The following is a 27108-nucleotide window of genomic DNA, read 5'->3' as shown; positions in this document are numbered from 1 at the left end:
GTATCCTTTTCTCATTTTATTATTTAAAGTTAACACACTGGAACCATATTTTATGTCATGTCGGAACCCGGCTTCAGGTTTCCTCCACAGGGAAATCTGTGACAGGATCCTGACCGCTCTATCTTCCAGCCCCTGGACACTGAAAAAATATCCTTCGCCAACCCACTTCGTCGTGACCTGAATCCGATTACTGTTTTACACAAAGGTTAATGACTGTACACGGATAATGACAAATTCCTAATCAGTGTTGTTCTCCATAAAAACAATAGTCCTTCTTCAACAAGTCTCTCCCATCGTTTCAACACCGTCAAATCTCTATTTCAATCCTACTTTACGCCCTTACTCTCGTTACCGTAGCTGCAAATTGCCATACAAGCCCTGCTTTACGGGATAGCAAAGGCAACAGAGGCTTTCGACCTTAATTGACTCGGCACGGGTAATTTTCAAGGAAAACACGTTTTAGCGAGTGACTGTCATTCCATCCGGAAAATCCGACATTAATTTAGTAGTATACTGCCTTTCGCCTGGAAAAGGGGCTTAAATTGTACCTTACGTAAAAGTCGAGGAGCTGAGTTTAATGAGAAACATATTTGGAGACAGTGTACATGAGGATCACATTTTACTGGCACTGTAGCACCTTCACCGCACTCAAAACGACCACTGTAAGGACATAATGCAGATTACAGCTGCAGATAGTGTGTCGGTGTCCATTCGTTAGTTCTACTTACAAGCAGGGGCAATAAGACCAAAGCGTTGGTTGTGACAGATGTTGGGAAATGTCTGGAGGTCTTCCTGCAAAGTCTTGAAAGTGTCCGTTGCCAGTGCGGGACCTTCTGGTCAGGAGTAAACCAGACACGTTAGCATTTCATACATAGGATGATTTGTGTCCTGCTGCGTATTCTGTGCTATATACTACCCTGCGTATCCTGATCTAGATATTGCCTGCTTTTTCTTCCTGGCCGGTTGGGTAGCCTAGTGGTTAAAACGTTCGCTCGTCACGCCGAGGCTCAAGTTCGATTCCCCACAAGGGTACAATGTGTGAAACTCATTTCTGGTCTCCCCCTCGTTATAGTGCTTGAATTGTGTGAAAAGCGGCGTAAAACCATACTCTTTTACTGCTTCGTGATCTGTCCTATATAGTCCCTGCTACATATTCCCAACTGTCTATTCTCCCCAAAATATTCACTGCTGTATATTTCTTACTTCGTATTCTGTCTTGTATATTCCTTGCTACCCCGTCCTGGCTACGTATTCTCTGTTATATATTCCCTACTACCTATTCCCCACTGGTATTACCTATTTTAGATTCCCAGCCATTTACTCATTACCATTATCAGCTGTAACATAATGAATTCTACGTATTCCTCACCTCGTATTACTCGCTACGTATTACATAAAGCGTATTCATGTTAATATGTTTCCTTATCTGCTCTATGTTGCCTGTTTGATGGCCCAACTATATAAAAACACAGTTGTGTATTCACTGTTGGACAACACAGCTATATATGCCCTGCTGAACAACACAGCTTCATATTTCCTGCTGAACAACACAGCTTCATATTCCCTGTTGAACAACACAGCCACATATTCCCTGTTGGACAACCCACCTACTTATATCCTGTTGGACAACATAGCTACATGTACGCACTCTCTGTTGGACAACGCACCTCTGTATTCAACGTTACATATTCCCTGCTGACCAACACCGCTTTATATTCCGCGTTGGACAATACAGCTACATATTCCCTGTCGGACAATACAGCGACATATTCCCTGCTGAACAACACAGCCACATATTCCGTGTTGGACAATACAGCTACATATTCCATGTTGGACAATACAGCCACATATTCACTGCTAAACAACACAGCTTCATATTCCGTGTTGGACAATTCAGCTTCATATTCCGTGTTGGACAATACAGCGACATATTCCCTGTTAGACAAACACAGCTACGATTTCCCTTCTGGACAACATGGCTACATATTCCCGGCTGAACAACACAGCTTCATATTCCGTGTTGGACAATACAGTTACATATTTCATGTTGGACAATACAGCTACATATTCCCTGTTGGACAACACAGCTACATATTCTCTGTTGAGAAACATGGCTATATATTTCCTGTTGTACAACATAGCTCTATATTCCCTTCTGGACAACATAGCTATATATATTTCCTGCTGAACAACACAGCTTCATATTCCCTGTTGAACAACACAGCCACATATTCCCTGTTGGACAACCCATCTACTTATATCCTGTTGGACAACATAGCTACATGTACGCACTCTCTGTTGGACAACGCACCTCTGTATTCAACGTTACATATTCCCTGCTGACCAACACCGCTTTATATTCCGCGTTTGACAATACAGCTACATATTCCCTGTCGGACAATACAGCGACATATTCCCTGCTGAACAACACAGCCACATATTCCGTGTTGGACAATACAGCTACATATTCCATGTTGGACAATACAGCCACATATTCACTGCTAAACAACACAGCTTCATATTCCGTGTTGGACAATACAGCTACATATTCCTTGTTGGGCAACACAGCTACATATTCCCTTTTGGACAACACAGCTACGTATTCCATGTAGGACATGCCAGCTACGTAGTCGCGTAACGCGATGGTGATATTCTGCTTGCATTCTACCTTGACGTTGGCACGCGGCGCTACAACGAGAAAACAATAAAACATAATGCTTTATGTGATGCATGGCTATTATTTCAATCTTAATTATGGAAGCCTGAAAGAAATCGCTTTATGTTTCTCGCCTACATATCCCCATGACATCGTACCATTAATGTAACCATGTTTGGGCTTTTAAACAATTTGCAAAGGCTTTGACCATTGATACACCAGTTGATGTACAGCTCACGTTGCCAAAGGTCCTTATTGTATTCCACAAGCTAAGTGAAAGGGACGTGGTAACAGTAATAACGTTCAGTCATATCAGTCGTGGTCAATATCCACTAATACTGAGTGGACATCCTTACTGTTGCAGGACAATTGAATCGCTAGTTCTAAAGTGCTGTAATATTGATATTACGATGTACAAGATACCATGGATTATGCGCCTGATAAGGTCATACTGCTCAACACGCAGACCGCGTTAATAGCCCTTGAAATACTGAAAACTGGGTCTGTAGGGGTCGTTACCACCATTATGCGTAGTAAATGTCAAGACAAGGACTCCACTCTTGATCCAGTCTTTAACTGATGATTCTCTTGAACCATGCTTCTCAGCTGTGTAATGATATTGTAAACCTAGCCCTAGTGACTAGTTGCATTTTTGCTGAATGTGTCACCATTATAAAAGACGCTCAAGTTAGCTGCTGTTGTAATGACTCTTAGCGCGTGTGTACTGATCTAAACATGATAGAACTTACATAGCTTGATAGAGGTTCTTCTTTTATGTACAAACAAACACACACAACATATCAGTTACAACTGATACGAGTTTTGCGCAATATTCGATCGTAAGTCATAAACACATTCTTATGATATAGTCAGAATCGCACAATAGATTCTGCTTTTAGTGAGATTTCTTATGATTTGGGAAATAATTTATTTTTCGCTTAAATAAAAGTTGATTTCTGAAGCTGCTGTATAACATAATGAATCGACAAACGTATCTTTTTTTAAGTCCATCATTTTGAAATGCAATTGAAACGCATTGTTTCTGTTTTATTTCCTTGTAACTTAAGCTAGAAATGACAATATGGTCCTGAGACGCCCCCCTTACACACACGCGCGCGCACTCTAACACACACACACACACACACAAAATGCACATGTACATACACACGCATACACACACTCTAACACACGTACACTCACATGCACACACACACACAAACACACACACACGCACACACACGCACACGCACACACACACACACTTTGGATTGAACGGCCCATCAAACTCAATGGTGTACACAAATTACGTACACCAGTTACCTTTCAGTTATTAACATTGATATATTCTATTTGTATCTTAATGCCATTTTCCGATTTTCTGGTATGAGCCCGTTTCATAACCAAACTTCAATACCTTAACATTTTTTATGTCTTGCGCTTCAAACATTGATTAAGTGTTATGAGTCGATGAAAATGGAATGGTTCAAATATCAAATGAGAAAACTTTCGTTAATATTTTTCTAGTAGTTTATTGAAGTCAGCTGAGAAGATTGCTCCGTTCTTTTTAAACACAGGTAACTAATCAGCCACATACACAATTATCATATCATACATGGTTTAGTCCAACTGGATTAATAGTTTTTTTTATGAAAAGCCGTCCCTTTTATCTGTTAACATAATCAATATTGTGTAACTGTAGAAACGTTGCAGCTAATGCAAAAACAATAAAATACCAGACCATGGAATGATGTGTTCGTTAACTGCCAGCATTGCAATGCCCTGTATTTATGCATATTCTGGGGACGAGGAATGTGGTGTTATTTCAATATATGATAACTTATGACAAGCAGCCATAAGGTTCTCCTTCAGCGAGTGGGGATGTGTTTTTTTCAAAATCCTTCATCTCATCATGAAAGACTTGCCGAAGACACTCTAGCTGCTGCCATGCTTCTGTATAACACACTACGTCAATTGCCGCATGTTCTGGTATCTAAGAAGTTCGTTCCTTCGGGACCAGAGGACTAATTAATGACTCTGGGCTTTTTCACGGTTGTCCATTTAGAGCAGAATTGGTTCGACCTATCATGTTTTAAAACCATGTTCAGAATTTGGAGATTCTGATTGGCACCATCTGACATGCAGTTCAGTCGAAATCGTTCATCAATATTTCAGTTCTCAAATATTGATCAATGAAGAATTCAAGTCATTGCAACGAATTTAGACTGGGAGCCAATTCAATTATTAAACTTTATTTTTCCCTCGTGAAACGTGAATTCGGATTTCTGCCTGCACTGGTATAACGAATGAGCTAAAGAAACGTACAAAAAGGGGATATGTTGTTTTATTCAATCAAACCTTATCAAGTACGCGTCTGGGATAAGCCAAAAACTTTAGTACAACGAGAGCAGCATTTGAATTCCTTCCTACCATGATGTCAACGTGTGCTGCAGAATTCTTTCTGAAAAAATAGTTAATTTTGATAGACGCTCTCGTGCCATCCATCTCATTGCTGGGTCATACGTTAAACGTCTGTGCGAGTCCGCTTTGAAAAATTAACGATTTCACACAAATTTCAACACGATAAGTGCGGTTTTTGACGTCAAGTTGTGTAAATCCGACACAGTTTTAAGAAGGGCTTGAATGTGATCAAAGGGCATTGTTAACCCCGGTGGCAGCGTCTGAAACTGAGAGTCCCAATGGGTTACATTTTGGCACTTGCATGATTAGGATTTCTGTTTCACGGCCAAAATAACTCCGGGACGATGAAGGTAAAAATTCAAAGTAATAAAAATCATTGGAATAATACATGTATATGAATTTTAAACTTGCTATCACCTTATAGGCCTTTCACACTTTTACATTACACTTTGGTACTTGGATGATTAGGATTTCTGTTTGGGACCAAATATAACTCCATGGTCGATGGAGAACAAAGTCAAACTCATCCAAATCATAAGAATTATACATCTATATGAATTTTAAACTTACAATCATTTTTGGTCTTTACACAGTTTATTAAACTTCAATAAAAAGTATCCGCTTTTCGCTCCGTTTGTGTTTCATGGTTTGTTTGTATTCTATCCTTGCACGTTTGACCATGCTCGCTTCACTCCCTTTCGGCTTTCCTCACCCAGTACGATCCTCACTCGTCGATCATACTTGTTAACTGGTGAAACTCACAGACTCGCCGTTCGTGAGCACTGGGTAAATATATTATCTATCTGTCGAATATATGGGACATAACATCAAATTACTGATGTTGTTATTGACATTGAATATATAATTATTTTTCTCTTAGGAATGAGTCAATGCCAATGAGATCCTTTTACCGTTATAAGTTCGGCGGATTGTGATCACTTGCAGTAGTACTAAAGCTCAACTAAACCATAGCATGGTGAGACGCGAACGAACGTTTTTCCTACTGTACTTCTCGTCGGAATTGACCGCCTCCGTGGTCTAGTGGATAGAGCGTCTTCACGGAGAGCGGAAGTTCGGTGGTTCTATCACCGACCGCATCAAACCAAAAAGACGTTAAAAGATAGTACTTATCTTTTCCCTGCCTGGCGCTCGACATTAAGGGATAACACAAGGACTGGTCGGCTCGGATTCAGTACACTGGGTCTCAGTGGGGTATCCCGCGGCATGATGCAAGCAGACACACACATGCACGTAGCTATATAGGTGCAATAATTTTGCGAAGTTAAATCCCTTTAACCGCACCTCACCTCGTCTGAATTGTGTTGAAGTGTGAACACGTTCAAACTTTGTGCCACCCACACATTGCACCACAGACGACTGCTGATATTAAGTTACATAAAGTGTTTCACCAACGCTTTCAAATGGAATATTAGAAATCATGAGTACCGATACTGAGATGATTTATTTCAGATCACAAGGACGCCCACGGGGTGCTGAATTGCAACTCGTTACCTGATACTTTTAATCGCCAACTAGCTGTCAAATATCGAGATGCTGTGGTGTTTATAGCAGGAAGACGCCACGACTAAAAATGCAGTTCCTGTACATGTGTCCAAATTGACGTTAACGTTTGAAATTATGTCCAAAATCTATATTATCCACGGGGTATTCAATCTATTTCCATCACTAAACAGCGTCAGTGGGAAAAAGGCGTATTTACTACATCAAGCTAATTCTGAATTCAAACTTTCCTCGTAAAATGAAACCAATCACAGTTCCAGAGGGTTAACCAGAAAAAAAACATCCTCCACCATCTTTCTCCCCCAAAGTAAGATCTCTTACTAAACAAGTAAAGTTCCCCGAGCAGTGCAGTGTGTGTGAAGGGAATATAGATAAGCTTATCTCAGCTTTAAGGGAGCAGATACATGTGAAATGACGATTACTTGCCGATTTTTTATTGTTCCTCCAAGCAATGTTAAACTTGCCATCGGCTTGTTCCCAAACTCATTATTTGAACATCGCACCGCGCCTCAGACCAGCGGAACCGACGGGCGTTATGTCTTTGTTGGACCGTTTATCACGTTGTCTTTTGCTGTTATCTCCAATGTGCTCAGTTGTAGCTATTGACAATTTCATCAGTTTGGGACATGCGCTAAATGAAATTAGATTAATCTGAGATTTAAATTTGGCCTTGTACTACAGTAGTTTCTATGTTGCCGTGCAGGTTTCATAGTTGATTGACAGAGGAAGGTTGTTGTAGTCAGCGTTCTTCCGGGTTGTAAGTGAGTGAGTGAGTATGGTTTTTACACCGCTTTTAGCAATATTCCAGCAATATCACGGCGCTGGACACCAGATATTGGCTTCACACATTGTACCCATGTTGTGATTCGAACCCGGGTCTGCAGCGCGACGAGCAAACATTTTGACCACTAGGCTACCCTACTGCCCTACACGAATAACGAATATTATTTGGAAGTGATAAATCTGTTAAGAGAACATACAAAACCGAACGGTGACACCAAAATTTTGAGAAACGTTTGATAACGTCCGCCTTTGCATGTGTTTGTGACATGTGGCACGTGTGGTACAGGATACGTTCACCATTTCGTGGAAACCTGGTATCATCACTATTCATAATGGTCGTGGTCAGTGTCTGCCTCAGCGTCAAATGGAAGCGAGAAAATCCTTTCCATAATTATAAGCGATCTCCATTGTACTATTTTGACTATATCACAAGTACGTGTTAGAAAGGTCTGAAGTAATTTGCGGGTAAAAATATTCGTAAAATGTGAAAGTCTCTAAAACTGACAATTGTATCATTGAGTTTCCGTGCAAGATGTTGTTCAGCCTTTGATTCTACCTGATACATTATTGATATGATATTGATATTGATTATATAGCCTTGAAAAAGTAGATGGTTATTAACGTGTTCTTAGTTCGCGCCAGGTGAGATTTAAATCTCCTGCGATGTCACATTAGTTTAAGCGAAGCATGTCTCTCCAATATAGAGTGCCAAACAAAAATGAGAAAATATCACTATGAGGAGCTACGTACTGGCCTGGGGCTTTTTTGTGGTTTTTTTTGTTTGTTGTTGTTGTTGTTGTTGTTGTTTTTTGTTGATGTTGTTTGTTGTGGTTTTTTGGGGGGAAGGGGGCGTGATTTCACGAACACATGGTATCATCATCGAGTTTCCGTGATTCCTTCATATACTTTCCACCGCTATTTTACGCCCAATAGAATCTGTTTCGTCAGAAAATCTAGACTGGTTATTCTCTAGGGTTGGCTAGATATTTCATAGATGACGTTGAATAGTTGCTGATACTAAAAAATTGTCAACAGTATATTTTGAATATTTGTCAGAACTACACGTGGAGACGTTCAGAAATAATAACGTCGAATACTGTTGAAGTATTTAGCTTGGTCTGATAACATGTTCAGTGACTCAGTAGTGTTTACGTCGAATACTGTTGAAAAATTCACAAGCGCCCCGTACCATGTGGAAGCATTCAATAGTGTATCGCATCATAGTAATAGCGTCTACTACCATGTTATTGACATTTAATGGTGTATAATACAACAGTAAGGATATTTTAACTGTGTCTTCTATTGTATTTAATAGTGTCTAACACTACAGTGAGGGTATGTAACAATGTCTACTACTATGTTAATGGTATTCAATAGTGCCTGACACTATAGTGAGGACATGTAACAATGTCTACTACTATGTTAATGACATTCAATGGTGTCTAACACTAAAGTGAGGGTATGTAACAATATTTACTACTAATGGTATTCAATAGTGTCTAACATTATAGTGATTATATGTAACAATGTCTTCTACTATGTTAATGGTATTCAATAGTGCCTGACACTATAGTGAGTATATGTAACAATGTCTACTACTATGTTAATGGCATTCAATAGTGCCTGACACTATAGTGAGGACATGTAACAATGTCTACTACTATGTTAATGGTATTTAATGGTGTCTAACACTATAGTGAGGACATGTAACAATGTCTACTACTATGTTAATGGTATTCAATGGTGTCTAACACTATAGTGAGGACATGTAACAATGTCTACTACTATGTTAATGGTATTCAATAGTCTAAAACTATAGTGAGGACATGTAACAATGTCTACTACTATGTTAATGGTATTCAATGGTTTCTAACACTATAGTGAGGACATGTAACAATGTCTACTACTATATTAATGGTATTCAATAGTGTCTAAGACCAGAGTAAGGATATTTAACAGTATGTACCATGTTGATGGCATTCAATAGTGTGTCATACTTTGGTAAGGCTATTTAACAGTGTCTACTACTATGTTAAAGGCATTCACTAGTGTCTTATACAATAGTGATGGCATTTAACAATGTCTACTACTGTGTTATTGATATTCAATAGTGTTCAACAGCATGTTCAGACATGCACCAGGTCTCCTCTCATGGCAATCAACATGCGTGATGTGTAATAGTGTGTCATAAACTAATCGATGTCTGTCAGTATAACATTTTTTAATAATGTCTGCGTAGGTGTGCTCGTTATTCCATTAAACAGAACTGGATTACCCTCTGAGGCTCCAAACCTGGTCTATTTGATACATCCCTTCCGGACTTATATACTAGTCCCAGTATCTCTTTATTCTCAAACAAAAACTGTACCTCAGACAGTCAACCGGAACTGATTGTGTATTTCTGGCATGCTATTGAGGCTGATTATCGAGCTGTGTTTGTACCGAAATTATCCATAACCGTAATTTCTATTGTTGCTTGGTGTTTTGTACGATATTGATTTTCAATAGACTGCTCTGGCTACAAACACTGTGTTAGATCAACAGTTTTGTTTGATGGTTCAAAAGCCTATCTTATCTGCATTTCTCAGGTGTGACAGACGCCTTTGATGATGGCGTCGATGCAAAACGCCCAATGTCCTTATTACTCTTGGTGCTAAAAATAATTGTCCCCTGTCGTCGATTAACATTTTCCACCTGGAAAAAATAAAGCACCACTTACTATATAATTCCTTATACATAATTCCGTTCTTATTTAAGGCGTATCATGTATTAATTTTCTGATGGTACACTGTCCGCTGCTCTTTTGCCCTCCACGCCCTGTGGAGTCTGTTTCGGCGGATAGTCGAGACTGGTTGTTCCCTGGCGTTACCGTTTTATGTTTGTTTGTTTGTTTGTTTGTTTGTGATGTGACATACTCATATTGAATATAGAAACCGTAATCGATTATCCATAAACTGTTTTGCAATTGTTCCATGGCAATAGTTGTTGAGTATCCTTTCCATTGTTTGCCCTGCTTCGTTACAGCATATGATGTGAACCAGTACATGTTTCCATCTGGAAGAACATTCAGTGTCATTTTACCATTTTCCATCAGGTATCGATGGCAGACATTTATTGAACAAATTTACAAATGTTTTCAAAGGTTACCTTGAATAAAAGCCACAAAACCCATTACCATAATCATAAGAATTTCTACTAACAGCACTCGTCACAAACACATGCAAAGGCAAGGAAATTGTTCACCTGAAACAACACAGGAACATATAGTACTACTCAGGATATATGAAAAAGAAGAAGGAATGTGCTTAGCTTTTCCGCAGGTTTATATAGCACCAAAATAGAAAAAAATATATTAATTGAAACGATAAGTAATGTCATCTGCATGGTTAACGGTGAGTGACGTTACCAAGGTCTGCTTTTGTCAGGACACAATTAAATCAAATATCTTTGAGTTCGCACTTCAGCATGCTTGTTCCTACTGAGAAAATTCAATTTAGAATGCTTTGGAAAGAAATGAGACAGAGTGGTTTATCCTTCAGGTTGTCGTTTTAGTTTTTGTCCGAACAATACTCCAAATTGTTGATCGATCCTTCTATTTAACCCAAGGGCGACAGGAGACATGGAAGTTATAAGTGATCGTCATTTATCGATGAGGAAACATTGTACTTTTACTGATACCACTCTCATATTACTAGACAGGTCAAGGTCAGTGAATGTGCCTGTTGTACAACATGGTCAATCATACTTCGGTCATGGAATGTCAGGAGAAATCTTGCCTTTCACGATATGGGCTTGTAACAAGTAATAGATGGATGGATTGACGGAAGGATAGATGTAAGTGCTTAAACTACCACCGTGAAGTATAGCTGTGTATTGTTCAATATCTGCTCAAACCGACACAGTAAACCCTTTCCCAGAAATCATGTCGGAGCATGATAAGATATTGTGACTTTGGCCTGTTGGTCATCGTCAATCATCTAAAATACTCTGCTTCCGCAATTTCTGTCCTCACGCTATGTCTTGTGTGCCTGCCTGAGCGGCTTATATTGGACTGATGGTCTTGTGGTAACACAGTTATCCTCTCTGAACGGCCATGATCACATGTTCTTTGTTTGTACAGCTCGGAATCGATTGCAAGCCCCGGAGAAGAGCAATCTTGTAGAATTCTTGCAAAAATATTGGATATGAAGAACATGATACCATCGAAAATAGCAATCTGGAGTTACTGAAAAGTAGGTGCTGGCGTGATGCTTCTTACCTTTATCTAAAGTTTCTGTATTTATCTTCTATATTAAGAGGTGTCCTGGTGCTACCAATGGTTGGTATCTCCAGTCTGGTACTTTTTAATCTGCCTCTTACAATTACTGATTATGTCAACCCTGCATACCCGTGATCATGTTAAGTAACACTTGGTTTTGATCTTCAAATATGAATAACATGCATCGAACCCGATATACAATTTATTGGAATTCCAGCTTTATTATGAAATATTTTTAACGTAAAACATGGTAAACTTGACCAATCTTTTTGCACCTTTTCTCAACAAGATCAAAACAAAGAATGGGATACGATTGTCTCAAAACATATGTCCTCCTGATCGAGAAAATGTATTATTAGAATAAATACTAAAACCTTTACGCCTTTGGCCAACATGATCCAGGCGTATGTGTTTTCCTTAGGCCTTAACAGAAACGGTGTCCCCTATTTTTGCTCGTTTTATGTCTCGAGTTCCTATACCAAAAGATCCCTCCCTCCGCATTGTTCAATTCCTTCCAAGACTGTGAATGACGTCCCCGGCGCTATTGATTGCCATGTCATTCCTACGGCTACTTTGTCTTAAAGTGAGTCAAATAACAATAACCCAGCTGCCCAGACTCCCGGAGAGCATACCAGTTCTCACTTCAAAAGCTGTTTCAGTACTATGTATCAATATGATATTCACGAAGAAGTATATAATGCCATTAAGATAGAATATTACCTTTTACTATTTGTAAGCATCATTCAAAATAGACATCAGACATATGAGAAGCTGTTTGGCAAGTCAGAACGATACGGAATCGTTTTAAACGCTGGTCATATATTCACGTCAAACTTACGAGCTCTTTCGCAATCTTCAGGATGTGAGCGGAAAAACGGATTAAGGAACTTTTTTTTTGTCAATTCCGGAAGTTTTGTGCACTGTTGAAAGGAATGGTTGTAATATATATATATTTATATCTTAGATGTATGTGTGTTATGAAAATTTGTCTTTTTACCATCAACGTTTGTTATTCTTCAAGCTATAAGGTATCTATCGTTTGATCACAGGAGTAGCTGGATAGTCCAGTGGTCAAAGTCTTTCCTCGTCACTCCAAAGACTTGAGTTCGAATAACTGTGAACGCCACTCTTTGAATCCACAGCCGTGATTTTGCTTACATAAAGAAAGCGTGAAACACCACTTTTTCATTAAAATCAGTGAAACTAAAACTTGATCAAGAATCGGAAAAATAACGTATATTCTTCTTTGAAAATGTTATCCACAGTAGACTAAAGTACCATGACTGATATTGACATACGGTGTTTTTCACCTTCCGAATTTGCATCGTTTATTGTGTGTTTTCATGGATCATGGTCATCTTAATAGTAAAGGGCGGTCGGGTAGCCTAGTGGTTCGCTCGTCACGCAGAAGACCCGGGTTCGATTCCCGACATGGGAACAATGTGTGAAGCCCAATACTGGTGTCGCCCGCCGTGATTGCTGGAATATTGCTAAAAGCGGCGTAAAACTCTCACTCGCTCACTCTATAAATAGTAAAACAATGGGTGATATTTAAGATAAATATGTGACTTTATACACATATGACATTCCGACCAGGAACGTAGGTCAGTTTACCAAGCTCTTGAAATTTAAGTGAATACAATTCGATACAATTCTCGGTAACAATTGAATCTGTTTGGGAGCTCTAGAAGAACACTGGCAGATGGTTCAATGCACCAGCATAGTGTGAGTTCAGTATCGACCTCAAGCGTTGCACCCAATCATCATGGCACCACTTAAACGGGACACATTTGCACATAGCAATGGCAATACACACCTTCCGGGCTCCAGTTCGTTAAGATGAGATATTTTAATAAGAGAGAAAGAAAATACAACTCTGCATCATCAACTGTCAGTAAATCAAGTAATCAATAGTCAGAAGAAGAAAGATAAGCATTTCAAAAGTGTGTTTGTGTTGTTTTTATTTTCGTTATTGAATATTAAGGTGAAAACATTCACTTACACATTCATTTGGTTGTATTTTATTTTTTATGATCAAATAGTGTGTTTCGTTTTATGCAGGTCTTCAGCGACCCATGCTTGTCCTAAGAGACGGCTATCGGGATCGGGTGGTCAGGATCACCGACTTGGTTGATGCATGTTATCGTATTCCAATTGCGTCGATGCTCATGATGTCAATCGCTGGATTTCCTGGTCCAGAGTCGATTATTTACAGACCGCCGTCATTTACCTGGAGTATGGCGTTAATCAATAAACAAACAAACAAAAAACGTCATGTTTGTGTGCGTACATGTAGCTATTCGAAATATGCACTGCCACAGTTTGCCTATGAGTTGGCAATAATGTGTATTTATGTTTAAACGCAAGCCTCCATACACTCGACGCATGCTCAAAGTGCTACAGTTAAACAATAACAATCACTTTATATAGATCCTAAAGTGGTATGTGGCACAGTGCCCCCAACAGCTTCTCCATCTATGTATCTGCCTCCTGCAAGTCATATGCTTCACGGAAAGATGTTTTTTGAGTGAATTAAATGTTTTAAAAAATTGATAGGAATAGGAAGAGTACTTCACAGACGTAGTTGGCCAGTTGTGAAAGATTTGTATCCATAGCTATTGAACAGGCAATTGGCGTAAATCTTCTGTTCGAAGTCATACTTGTGGCTTGTATCGATTGATATAGGCCTACTGTCTATCTTTGCGGATGGAACTTGTGATCTGACTTATGTAATGTATTTTAAATAAGGCCCACGTTGCGAGAGTCCCTTTGTATAACAACCATGTTCTTTGCACTGGACCCCGTGGGTGTTGTTTTTAGGATGAATAAATTCCAAGCACCCCATGCTTGCCGCAACAGCAACTACAGAGGTGACTTGGCTGATTGCGAGTCATCGAGCCCCAATCGTGTGGATCGATCTTCATGCTTTCAGTGTGCCTGGTCCAGACTCAATTATTTACTGGCCGCTGTGATATAGATGGAAAATTGCTGACTTGTCCAACATTCGCACATTTCCCCTCCTTTCTACATTTCTGTTTATTCGGTTTATTCTTTCTCGTGTACTAGTATTTACTCGTGGCTGAGATTTAACTGGAATATTGCTGACTTTCTCCTTAGACCAACATTCGCGCGATCACTCACTTTTCGCATATTTCTCGTTATTCGATTTCCAATATTAAAAACCCACAAAGATGTAAAACTTTTTTAATCACGCGAGGTACATATATGCAGTTAGACATAATTCTATGGTAAAACAACGATTAGAAAATATCATCCTACTTGACGCCGTGCCCATGACACACACACATTCTCGACATGCCCGGGGCAATGAGTGAAAGGTTAGCAGACAGGGGACAAAGTAGTGTTTAATCCCATCAAATTGGCTGATCAATAAGTCATCCATTTGAGCTAATAAATGTAAACACTGTGATTGACATGTCTGGTGATTGATTTTATGGGTAGTTGCATCAATGTGACCTCAACGTGTTGGCGGTCATAGGTTACCAAGTCCATTCACACCATCAGAAAATGGCTAATTCCACTTACAAACTATGCAGATTTAATTAAGACAACTCGGGAGAAAATAACCGTGTCTACCTCTCGTTAATGTCAAATACTCATCAAGGGCTTAGGCAGCATCGCCACAATGTCTATATATCCGTATATGCCCAAACGGTTCTGTAACAAACCATTTGTGCCGGTCACGTTCACATCTCGTTATGTTGGCTTTGTGACAACTGGATCAGGACTAAGGCCCTACAAGTTGAACTAGGTCATTCAGGAATGTCAAAAATGTTGCCCCTTGAGTTGTGTGTAGGAGTCGAGATGCTTAACTATGTATGAGAACAGACCAATAACACGATGTTCCAAGTCTTTGGCATCGATCCTAAAGTCCGTCGCATTTTGCGGAGAAGATGAGAACCATAGATTTCATCAGGATGATTGGGGAATCAGCAGCCATAGCCACACCTAGGATTAGATGACAAATTAGAATGACCTCGTCATGAGGCCAACAATTCCCCTTATTTCAACCAGCTGACATCAATTAAGATGTGGATGGAGATGTTGGCAACATCCTTTTAGCGGTTATTCTAGATTACATCCTCTGGCTTTAATCATGCAACAGTGTTTGAAGTGTTTGGCTTCAGTAAATGAAACCTTTGGAGAAGGAGTAATCTACTTGGGACAACCCACATCTTGATGTGCCTCTTGGATCAATACATGAAATACAGAATGGAATCTAGATGCAGCCATGGTCAAGACTAGTGATGTCAATGACGGTTTCCAGTTATATGGTTCGCAACAAGCAGTTATTTTAATAAGCCCAGGTTTCAGGGATCAATCTGAGAAAGACGATGAGTGAAAATGTTCTAAAATAAGCTGACAATTTTGTAATAATTCTTTTAGATCTTTTGGGGAAATTCTGTCGTATATCTTTGATCATTTGACATCATAATAACATATCTAAGTACACGTGCTGTGATTTGGATAAATAATATGTTTCATTTGCAAATACTTCTCTTTTAGGTAGATCATATATGTTCTGTTAATGGCTGTATATAAAAAAAATATAAATGTTTTCATGTTCATCTTAAAACGAACTATACCTCCTCTCATTGGAACTATTATTATGAAATAATTGTGAAATGTATTAAACATATTACAAATTTTCGCCCAATCAAATTCAACTTCCTGAAGTCAAATAAGTGATAATGGGAAGAAATTGGAAACCAAGATTCTGCTAGGACAGCCCACATGTACCTTCCAACCCCAAGTGCACGTTGTCCTATTGTGATATATTGTTATCTTCGTGGTGAGCTACCTACTCTACGTTATATTACCTTGGCATCTGGCACATTAATATAGGTTAGCAGAATGCTCACTTAGCTGTCACTTTAAGAGGATCATCCTGACTCCCCTCTCATGACTACCTCTGCCTGACCCACTTTCCCCGAGCTCCTGTTAAATCGATTTCACTATTTCTCTATTTTGTGAACGTCTCGTATATTCTGAAGCCAATATTTCACTGCGTAATTTTCACCAATGTTGCTTATATATGTGGCCTGTGTGATTGTTAGGTTGTTACTTCTGTTTAAATATGGTTGTCAATCACCAAGGTATTGTTTGTTCTGTGATCCTTCTGATGAATGTTTGCCCCGAATATGACCCTTGGTTTTCCAGCAAAATTACCACACTGGGTTTCTTGAATGTTTTCAGCGTTTCAGACCAGCATCACTTAGGTCTTTCCCTCTCCAAAGACATAACTGGGGCCGTGACAGGGTCCGTTGGTCGTTGATCAAATACAAACATTCTTCGTGATAATTAAGGATCCGTGGTTAGTCAGCACTATACCCGTGTTCGCGGATTTCACCAAAATGGTAAACATCTACGATTTGGACTGTTGGTTTCCCTCTTACAGAAAACTGACACGCAGTGATACAACTGAAATACTTTCCAAAGCAACGTAAAACCCAACTCACTGACTCACTCTTACGAGAGAAAATTCTAGTAAAATATTACTTTTCACGCGACTGATAAGCAAGACGTATAGACAGTGACTGCATCTCATGGACATCTGTAGGTTGAAGCAGGTTCCGGTCTGTCTGTGGTAGTGTCCATTCACCTCCTATATTCTCCTATCCGGTACTATCTCGGCATGTCATAACGTAATGTGTCCACGACTAATGAAGCCTTTGTCCTCCTCGGCAGAGCAGCGTTACGTCGACGCGGCGTTTCATGACGTCAATCAGAGCAAACTTGTACGGAAGTAATCCATGCATATGATATCTCGCAAACACAGAGACTTGGCATGCCTCATGCTCTTGGGCGTCCTTTCCGTTAAAGATATCACGGTGATCTTTCTCTGAAGACAAGGATTGAGTGTTCAAAATCAAGTACTGACCTTTGGGAGTCGTTGGTGTTTTTCTATATTTTCCATCTTTTATTTCAGCCATGTGAAGCGCGGTCTTGCAGTGATTCTACCAAGCATCAGATATTAAAATCCAGAATCTCAACGTGTCTTCAGCCCGGTTTTCCGGAGCCCAGAATGCAATGTCCTGCATGAGTCACATCATCGTCAGGGCCATGTACGTACTCAAGCGTCTCTTCAGGACGGAGCAGGCGGACACTAAAGCCGAGCAGGACCAGAGTAAGCTGGTTCGGAAAGTCGGCAGGAAAGGAAAAGGGAAGGGAAACTTCAACATGCCGTGTGGTGTGGCGGTCACCAAGGCTGGTAAGTCCTCTGTCAGCTTTTTGGGCTCCATGTCCGTTTGTGGCCGGGATAAGCCGACTGGATACGGAATGGGGGGAATGCACACGATTGAAACAGGTTTTGTTGACTCGGATACCTTTACCTTTTTGAGGGCCCGTGGGGATTTTGGTTTAGAAGTGGTTCCCCCCTCAAATGAAATGGTTGATTGCGTGTCATCGTCCCTCGTTGGCGTGGGACGTTGCTCATAATATCACTCACTGGTTTGTCTTGCCTATAAAGAGATACAATCCGCTCACTGAATAGAGCTGCATCCTCTTATCATGTCATGTCATATGGGTTCAAATCCCATATTCTCCCCGGTATCTCAGTGCCATTCTCGTGCTCGTTCTTTCACCGAAGTGGTGAACGTTTTTTTACCTGCGTCACGAAAGGTTTTCTTCCCAAATTATCATTAGCCGATAATCCTTTATGTTTCTGACCTACAACATTCCTATCTCGTGCATTCCAGGACAGTATTGATCTCCATTAGCCTTAAATCGTTGAGTTGCACCCATGTCTGATGGTGGCTAAAAAAAAAACGAACAAGAAATGGTTATTCGATTGTGATGTATTTAATACGGGTATCATAGTTGTGTTTTGGACCTTACGTTTGCAGTGTTTCGGCGACTGTTTTCTGCTAAGTAACGTTCTGATAACTTGTTTAATTTGTTTTATCAAGTCCATCTTTCAAGTGTTCTTTTGCGGGTAGTTTTGTACCGTACATGGCGAGTAGATTGGGGACCGTACATGACAAGTAGATTGAGATCAATATTCTTAGCGTAATGTACTAATCTCTTCCAAGAAAATCAAGATGGTATAATTTGACTATATAATATATTTTACATATGTGGCAGTACAAGTAACGTCAGAGGTGATGTCTTTATATTTTGGGGGTTTTTATTCATTGCACTGACAATAGGATCCTGGTTCGCTTATATCAGGAACTCCAACTATACAGATCTTGAAACGTTACCTAAATTCCTTCAATGAACGGTTGTGGTGAAGGTGTCCACGAGTAAACTGTTCTCTTAAGTTCTTTTAAGTAATGCAGCAAAACTATTGTTCATCTGAATTACACCAAAGCCAGCTGCCTTTTATCGATGTTCATGTATACATTAATTTGTTGCTGAAATTCCAAAAAGGATTGAGAAAAATTGTGTCATCCAACTAGGAAAATCGCAACGTGAGTTTTGTTTCGTGCACACGCCATTTGACCTTTTTCGACGCTGAACGATAGATCCGTGGGTTAATACAGTCGGCAGATCAATAGAGATAGAATAATGTTGTTTAAGTAGTAGACGCTATCAAATATCTTATGTCGTATTTATCTTTTTACCCTAAAGCTTCGAACTGATGCATTGGAGAACTGCATTTTGATTGGTCAGAATCTCTGACATCTACTGCCTAATGCTTTGTGCATTTGAATGGCTGGTTAGGTAAAGATGTTTACTAGGCACATTACTGTCACTGTGATACAGTTTTGTACGTTTAAATCTAAATATGATGGCGCGTTACAGTTTAAAAACAATTTATCTTAAATCGCTAATTGTTAAATTTATTTTATGTAACTGAATATGAGTGTACAATGTAGGGATTGTATAACAGAAACAGGCACTATACACAGTTTATCCCATAAATTTCATGTTTAACGAGATAGATTTGATTGTAGGGATTAAACGTGTACTCGTTGACACTCAAGATCGGACGAAGTGGACATACGTGAGCAACTTCATCACCATGAAACGCTTCACGCATCATGGAATGAGCTCACGTGATCCATCGCCAAGTCAACAAGTACACGTTTGAACCTTGATTAATCCTTGATTGAACAAACCCGTTCCACCTTCAGGCACAGTCGCTGCTTCCACATTATTCCGCAAACCATGACACATGATAAGTGTTTGTATATGCACCTGGAATATAATTAAGCACCACAAAATATATATTTCCATATAAAAGAGCAAGGTTTTTAAATTGCCTGATGCATTGTCCTTATGGCGATACACACTTGTGTTTGTTTAAAGTGTCATAGGTCATGACCCAGTCCTTGCGACCACCTGGAGCTACCTAGAGTTCTTTCAATTTCGCCAGGTATCGGTTGTACATTGGACATTTATCAAAACCAGGTCAATGTAATGTGTACATATTTCCGCAAGTTCAACTTTATGGATAACAACTTCTGGTTTGTTAGCGACCTTTCGAAGTAGAGTTTTACACCGTTATCAAGCTGGAGTACTACAGCGTACGAATCTATTCTAGCTTGATAACGGGGTAAGAATCTGCATCGATACGACGCTATATGCAATACAGCAGAAGTTGTTATCCATAAAGTTGTATGTTTTCTTACTTAGTAGTAATACTCACCAACTTCTAGAATGCCAATCAAACAGTTCCGCAAGATACAGGGAGTTCGGAATATATGATAACTGAAGGAATGGTACTTAACCGTTTTCTATGTGTATGTAATGATAATTTGATTTGAAGACACATGTCATCAAACCTACCATTCGTCCATTCCAATACTCTGAAATAGTTCACATGAACTACACAAAATATAACAAAAAGTGCAAAGTCCACTGTTAACAGTTCATCAAATGATAGCTGTGCAACTGTGATACAGTTTGGTAAATAATACCCTTTTTCTTGTAGTTGGTCCTCCATAGGGATTTCGGGTTAGAATTGGTCCCCAGCAACTATTGCTGTTCTTAAGAGTTGACTAAATGGATCAATGGTCCGGATCGATTATTTTCAGACCTCCGCCATACTGCTGGAATTTTGCTGAATGCGGCGTTAAACACAAAAATAACAAGTGATAGTTGGCCGTTTTGTGAAGAAAGAGACGTTTTGCTATCTCAGGGGACTCATTGTGAATATGGGACCGACGACTAACACTTGCCCCCTCAATAACCCCCACCACCCACCTACAACAACACAACCCACTCCCACACCTCCTCCTCCTCATCATCATCATCATCACCATCATCATTTGCGGGGCGGTCGGGAAGCCTAGTGATTAAAGCGTTCACTGGTCATTCTGAAGACCTGGGTTCGATTCCCAACATGGGTACAATGTGTGAAGCCCATTTCTGGTGTTCCCCGCCGTGATATTGCCATATTATTGCTAAAAGCGGCGTAAAACCATACTCACTCATCATCTGCATAACTTAATTAACGACCAAGGTACAAGACACATTATTGTATCACTGTGACTACATTCTAGTCCGTCTCCCAGACCCTAGAGAATAAATTTAAAAGGAGTGATTGATTTGGCAAGTCTAGATTGCCTCAATTAAGAATTGTTCGGGGTTCTTTTTGCGTTTTATTATTTGTTTTGTAGACATATAGTTTTAATTAATAGAACTTTATATACTCAGTATAACTCCATTCATATCCCCGGCAAGACGACATTACTAATTCAGATTACGTTGTTTCAGGCGACATCGTCGTGGCCGACACGGAGAACCACCGGATACAGATATTCTCCCCGGAGGGCGTGTTCAAGTTTAAATTCGGAGTAAAGGGAAGTAAACCGGAAAACATGAATTACCCAATGTGCATTGCCATGACAACGGATGAGTGCATAGCATTGACTGACAGTGTTAATGCGTGTGTCAAGGTTTTCTCGGTGACTGGGGTATTCAAAGAAAAGTTCGGAGGGAATGATGTGTTCGAGTTTCCCTACGGAATAGCAATCAGCCCCGACAACTACATTACGGTGACGGATATATGTAAACACTGTGTCGTGGTTCTCTACCCGAGTGGGGGTGTTAGCCATACGTTTGGTTGCTATGGCGACGATGCCAGAGAATTCGACCATCCTTATTTCGTTGCTGTGAACAAAAACAAACAAATAATCGTCTCAGACGCTGGCAACAGCGCAATAAAAATCTTCCATTTCGAAGGAAAACTGCTGCGCACGTTTTCTCTGAACGAGTTCCGGTTACCGGCGGAAGAAACGTTTGTGTCACTCCAAGGCCTATGCACAGACACCGATGGAAATACTATTGTTATATGCAACAGTACAGTGTATATTTTGACCAAGAATGGACGCCTCTGGGACATATTCACTCCAAAAGACGGACTTTCGTCGCCTAAATGTGTTACCTTCTCTCCTCTGGGCAGAGTCGTTGTGACTCAGTCAAACTTTGACGACCGTCACGAAATGTGCATTTATAGGTACAACGTTGAAGATTACAAACCTTTGAATACATTAGTATACTATGCTATTTCTATTTAATGCTTGTTGATATAGTGTAGTATTGCTTAGAGTAGTGAAATACTAGCTGCCTGTAGACATTATACTGAAGAATGTGCCATACAAGGGACAGTTGTTCTGATCATTGTTGACAGTGACTGTGACGTCATTGGTTTGTTTCAAATATATACACGCAGTCGAACCTCGTTGTCTCGGATGTGCCGAATCCCGGTTGTGTCCCGTTTCAGCAATCTCTTACACAGTATGTACTGTTTTAACCCGGGTGTGTCGAACTGGATGTGTCGAATATACCGGTTGCCTCGAATATATTCGAGACAACGGAGTTAGACTATATTGCATTATACCTATTTCTATTTCGAATGTTTGGACGTGTGTTATGTGAATATTATTATGCCTTTCTATCCACATTATATACATTTTATGTGATTGTTAAATACTTTTACATGTAGATACAAAGTTACAAGGTACAAAATGTTAAACTTAGCATATACCAAATGATAGCAAATAGTTGGTATGGCGTGTGTGAACGAACTGTGACCAATATCATTAATTCTTATGAATATGATTATTATATATGTATTGAATTTGCATGCCTGCCATGAATCAGACAAGACTAACAGAGAGCCATTGAAGGTATTTGACAAAGTTTAAGCATGGGTATGTTTAAAGCTGTACAACGTTACAATATTCTCAGGCCTTCTATGTCCATCTTCCCGAGACAAGGGAGTTGTCAGTTTCCACCCTTGCCGAACGAGACTGGAATTTCGGAGTTACTTTTTAGCTGGATTAACGAGTCTAGCCATAGTCCAATCAATATCGCGTAACGAAATCGACATCCGGTTTGTAACCTGCAGTGCTGATTTCAGTCGATTGCAGGATTTTAAAAGCATGTGTACCGTCAACTCGGCGTTGACAGATATTTACCAAATCGCTACATGTTCTTGATCAAGGTGCTCAAGTAATTTGATGCACTTCGCGAGGAAATACTCGTTTTATTACAATATACATCTTGATCATCGATCAGATCGTCTTGACTGGGGCCGCCATTTTGTTTGAAGCAAATGGAAGCAATATAATAGGTGGACTCTGATTGGTCAATAGGAGGGACATGACTCGTAATAGCCAATGTTGGCGCTACGATCGAGCCTTGAAATTCCAGCCCAGTTAGGCAAGGTTGAAAACTGGACTTTTAGAATCAGTTAACTCCCTTGCCTCGGGACGATGTCTATATGACTCGTAGCTAGAAATGTGATCTGTCTCCTGTGAAACAAGTTTGAAAGATGGAAAGGTGATTTTGCTTAACTGTTTTTTACCATTTTTAACATATTCACATTGGCAGACCGAGTTCATTGGTGTGGTTTGTCGTTATTTACAAATATATTTCACAGCTCGAATAATCAATATTGCATACAACAGGACGTATGAATATATACAGACAACAATGTCGACCGAGGGAATGACCAAGATATGGGTAATTAAATTGATTTTATGAGCGCTTCAGTCCCAGAAGTCACAAGAACAATCAATACTGTAAAGTCCCTGTTATCTCTTGATTTAGCAGTGGTGCTGTTTATACCTACAATAGTGCAAGCATTCATACAGGCACACAACCACCCCACCTTACATTCAGTTCCATACGACTGTTTCCATGAAAGGCATACACAAACTAAGGGTGGATCCAGCATTTGTAAAAGGGAGGGGTCCAAAATATCAAAATCCTCTCTCAGTTTGGGGGTGGGGAGTGGGGATGAGGTGATTGTCTACAACATACTACATTTGGTTTTCAAAAGGGGGGGGGGGGGGGGGGGGGGGGTCCTCCCTTATATGCAAACACAATGAAGTTGATATTGTTGACCTACCCCTGCATTAAGTCTCTGCTTCGCCATAGACTGAAGAACGATTTACTTCAACCGACAACGCGCCATAATAGGTAATGTGTCAGCATTATATACATGTTGGACGAAAACATTTCCTGAAGTAATTAGTCTTTTTATCTGCTTTACTCAGCATCACATGATTCCTCTTGGTTATCTTCTTTCTCAGGAAAAGGATGATGCTGTTTTGCTTTTTTTTATGTGCAGGTGGACATTGCCTTGAAATATTGATTTTGGTTATTACTACGTGTTCCACACACGCGCTGGGGGAACGCAACCATTAATATGCATTTTTTAATAATTTGTTTCGCAAGCTTGTTGTGGAACAGAAATTGCTGTTAAGCTGTCGGGTGCATTCAGTTTGCACATCTGCATGCCTCCATGAACCTACTTAACCAGTCAAACAAAATAGCACAAAATACATGTACAGTAAACTACGGTTATAACGAAATCAAAGGGACCACTTATTTTGGTTCGTTGTAACCGTAGTTCGTTATAAGCATATACACAGCAAATGGACGGGATCAAACACATTTCGATATATCCGTCAGTTTGTTATAAGCGTGTTCGTTATAAACGTAGTTTAGTGTATGTACCAGTGAGCCTAACTTCTTAACCTTAGATATTGCTAAACCGAATCTCTATTACTAATATTTGTGATAAGTGGAGTCGAAATAATCGTCTATATTACCTAGAAGAGACCAATAACAGGGGAAGCAGTTTTTGGAAAATGTCACAATGACGTTTATTTCTTGTTTCACGCTGATTGGCAAAACCTCGTGTATTGTTTCTTCTTTTCATGATTTGCGAAACATCTTGGCAGTGCATTATCTCGATTGAAAACGACGCCATAGATTGTTCATGAGTTCACAAAATATTTTTATGCAACGTATCAACAATTGATTGAATTGGTCGACAAACATATATTTTTCTACGTTGTATCCCAAAGTGTTAACGGTAAAATATAATAACTTTTCCAAACTCGGAATTACGTAGTATTTACCACTCGTGAAGGAGGAATTAATTCTTGGCCTGATCAACCGTAATTCCTTGCGGCTTGTATAAATAGTTTCTAAATGGAATACTCACCATTTCATAGGTCTCGATAATTAGCATGCTCTGATATTCACCACAAAGCAGAGGGTATATCTCTATGATTACTGTAACTCCATGTAAACATAACCATCAATATACTGGTGTACATTTGTACTGTGACATATATTAAAATATTGGCGTACCATCATTGTCAAGGCGATATCAAACGGCCTAGACGTCATTCACGCATCTACCTTCCCGAAGAAAGACTGCTGAGCCTTTGTCAGTTCAAGGGACGTAACTCTGTAAGGTTTACACCTTCCACCATGTTGGCACACGGGGTTTAATCACGATTGCTCACATTTCATCTACTCTCAGGTCTGTCCTCGACACTATTAGTCGGATTAAGTATTTTTGTATTACTTGGTTTATTTCGGTTTAAAGAGGGGAGTCTGATGATTATTTTCAGTCATGAAAAAATGAAAGAGCCAGTTTGTGAACTAAGGAAGCATTTTCTTTGAAAAGGCATGTTAGAGTCTTTCCACATTGTTTTCGACAAAATATGTAATCCAATCTTTTAGAAAAAGATTTACATTCAGAAAAGCAAACATATAGGCGTCACTATTTAAAATGAGAAATGTGTTTCTCCTTGGGAAGATGTCGTGAAAACCCATTCATCCGGAAACCCCGTTCCCACTGAAGTAACATTGATTTACGTGTTTCCAAATAAACCAATCAGGTTCTGAGTTGTATATATTTATGTATAGTTGTTCAGAACATTATTTGTGCGGAAGGCGGGTTTCCATATTTGCAGGTTTCAGACTAACGAGGTATACATATGAACAGGGTTCGGAGTGACCAGGTTTTTATATATATAGGGTTCGGTCTGACCAGGTTTCTATATAAACAGGGTTCAGATTGACCAGGTTTCCATATATACAGGATTCGGACTGACCGGGTTTCCATATATACAGGATTCGGACTGACCAGGTTTCCATCTATACAGGGTTCCGAGTAACGAGGTTTCCATATATACAGGGTTCAGGCTAACGAGGTTTCCATATATACAGGGTTCAGACTGACCAGGTTTCAATATATACAGGGTTCAGACTAACGAGTTTTCCACATATACATGGTCCAGACTAACGAGGTTTACATATGTACATTGTTCAGACTGACCAGGTTTCCATGTATACAGGGTTCAGACGCAAAATGTTACCATATATACATGGGTATGATTAACGAGGTTTTCATATGTACAGGTTTCAGATTAACGAGGTATCCATATATACAGGACTTTGATTAACGAGGTCACTATATGAAGTGTTCAGATTAACGAGGTTTTCAATTATGCAGGGTTTAGATTTTACTGAAGTTTGAATTTCTTACTTCCGAATATGTTAATCCCCCGCTTCAGAAACAGTTAAAGGCAATGACATGTGAGCCCATTGTTGTTGGTGGTCGTTTCGAAGCAAACTATTACAATGCCATTGTCAGTAAATCAATTCACACTACTGGGCAAAATAAAGTATACACTTCAAAACTGGTTTTCACTAAAACATTAGAAACGTTTTGAAAATAGTCGCCGAAACACTCGCAAACTTAATATCCACAACATAACTTTTATACCCGTATACATCACCATCCAATAACCATTTTGCTTGTTTCATTGTCAGCTACCATCAAACATGTAGCTATACTTTCTTTTGTCCGGCAGTTTACTTGTGAATTTCCTAAGTTGGTGTAATTATGCATGACGTTAATATACAAGACTCATTGTCATGGTGCAATCATACGCTTATCAATGTATGTCCTTATGTGCAACATATTGGCATTCGCCACAACCGCATTTGCAAAATCTTGTTCTACTGAAAGTTTACTTCAACATTGTCCAAATACATACATATTCTGCATTTGTATAAAAGAATTCTAATTTCTGCATACTTAGACGTTCAATTTAATGTTAACTTTCGGTAACATCCCGATACAGCTTATGTCCAGTACCAATCAAATAATCCTTATATATATATTAAACATTTATGCCTTGAGGCAATCAATGTTTCGCTTAACTGTACATATATGTATATTGTATGGCCA

At 39.5% G+C, this 27108-nt stretch overlaps 1 protein-coding gene across 4 annotated transcripts in view; it reads left to right on the top strand.

Annotated features, from left to right (window-relative positions):
• The window catches only part of LOC124135941 (tripartite motif-containing protein 2-like), a 77388-nt gene extending 54229 nt beyond the window's left edge, over positions 1-23159 (top strand). For 3 of the 4 annotated variants that reach the window (XM_046501643.2, XM_046501644.2, XM_046501645.2), the window contains 2 exons: positions 17587-17868; positions 21321-23159. In XM_046501643.2, the coding sequence (XP_046357599.1) occupies positions 17688-17868; positions 21321-22123 (984 nt within the window). In that variant the 5' untranslated portion in view covers positions 17587-17687 and the 3' untranslated portion in view covers positions 22124-23159. Of the gene's footprint in view, positions 1-11518; positions 11611-17586; positions 17869-21320 lie in introns of those variants that run through there. The other variant, XM_048382490.1, reaches the window with a different exon arrangement.
• Positions 23160-27108: the final 3949 nt, after the last annotated feature.

Source organism: Haliotis rufescens, unplaced genomic scaffold (genome assembly GCF_023055435.1).
Source record: "Haliotis rufescens isolate VD_foot unplaced genomic scaffold, xgHalRufe1.0.p SCAF_4, whole genome shotgun sequence".
NCBI classification, from domain to species: Eukaryota; Metazoa; Mollusca; class Gastropoda; order Lepetellida; family Haliotidae; genus Haliotis; species Haliotis rufescens.
This window is presented reverse-complemented; position numbering and strand designations above follow the sequence as displayed.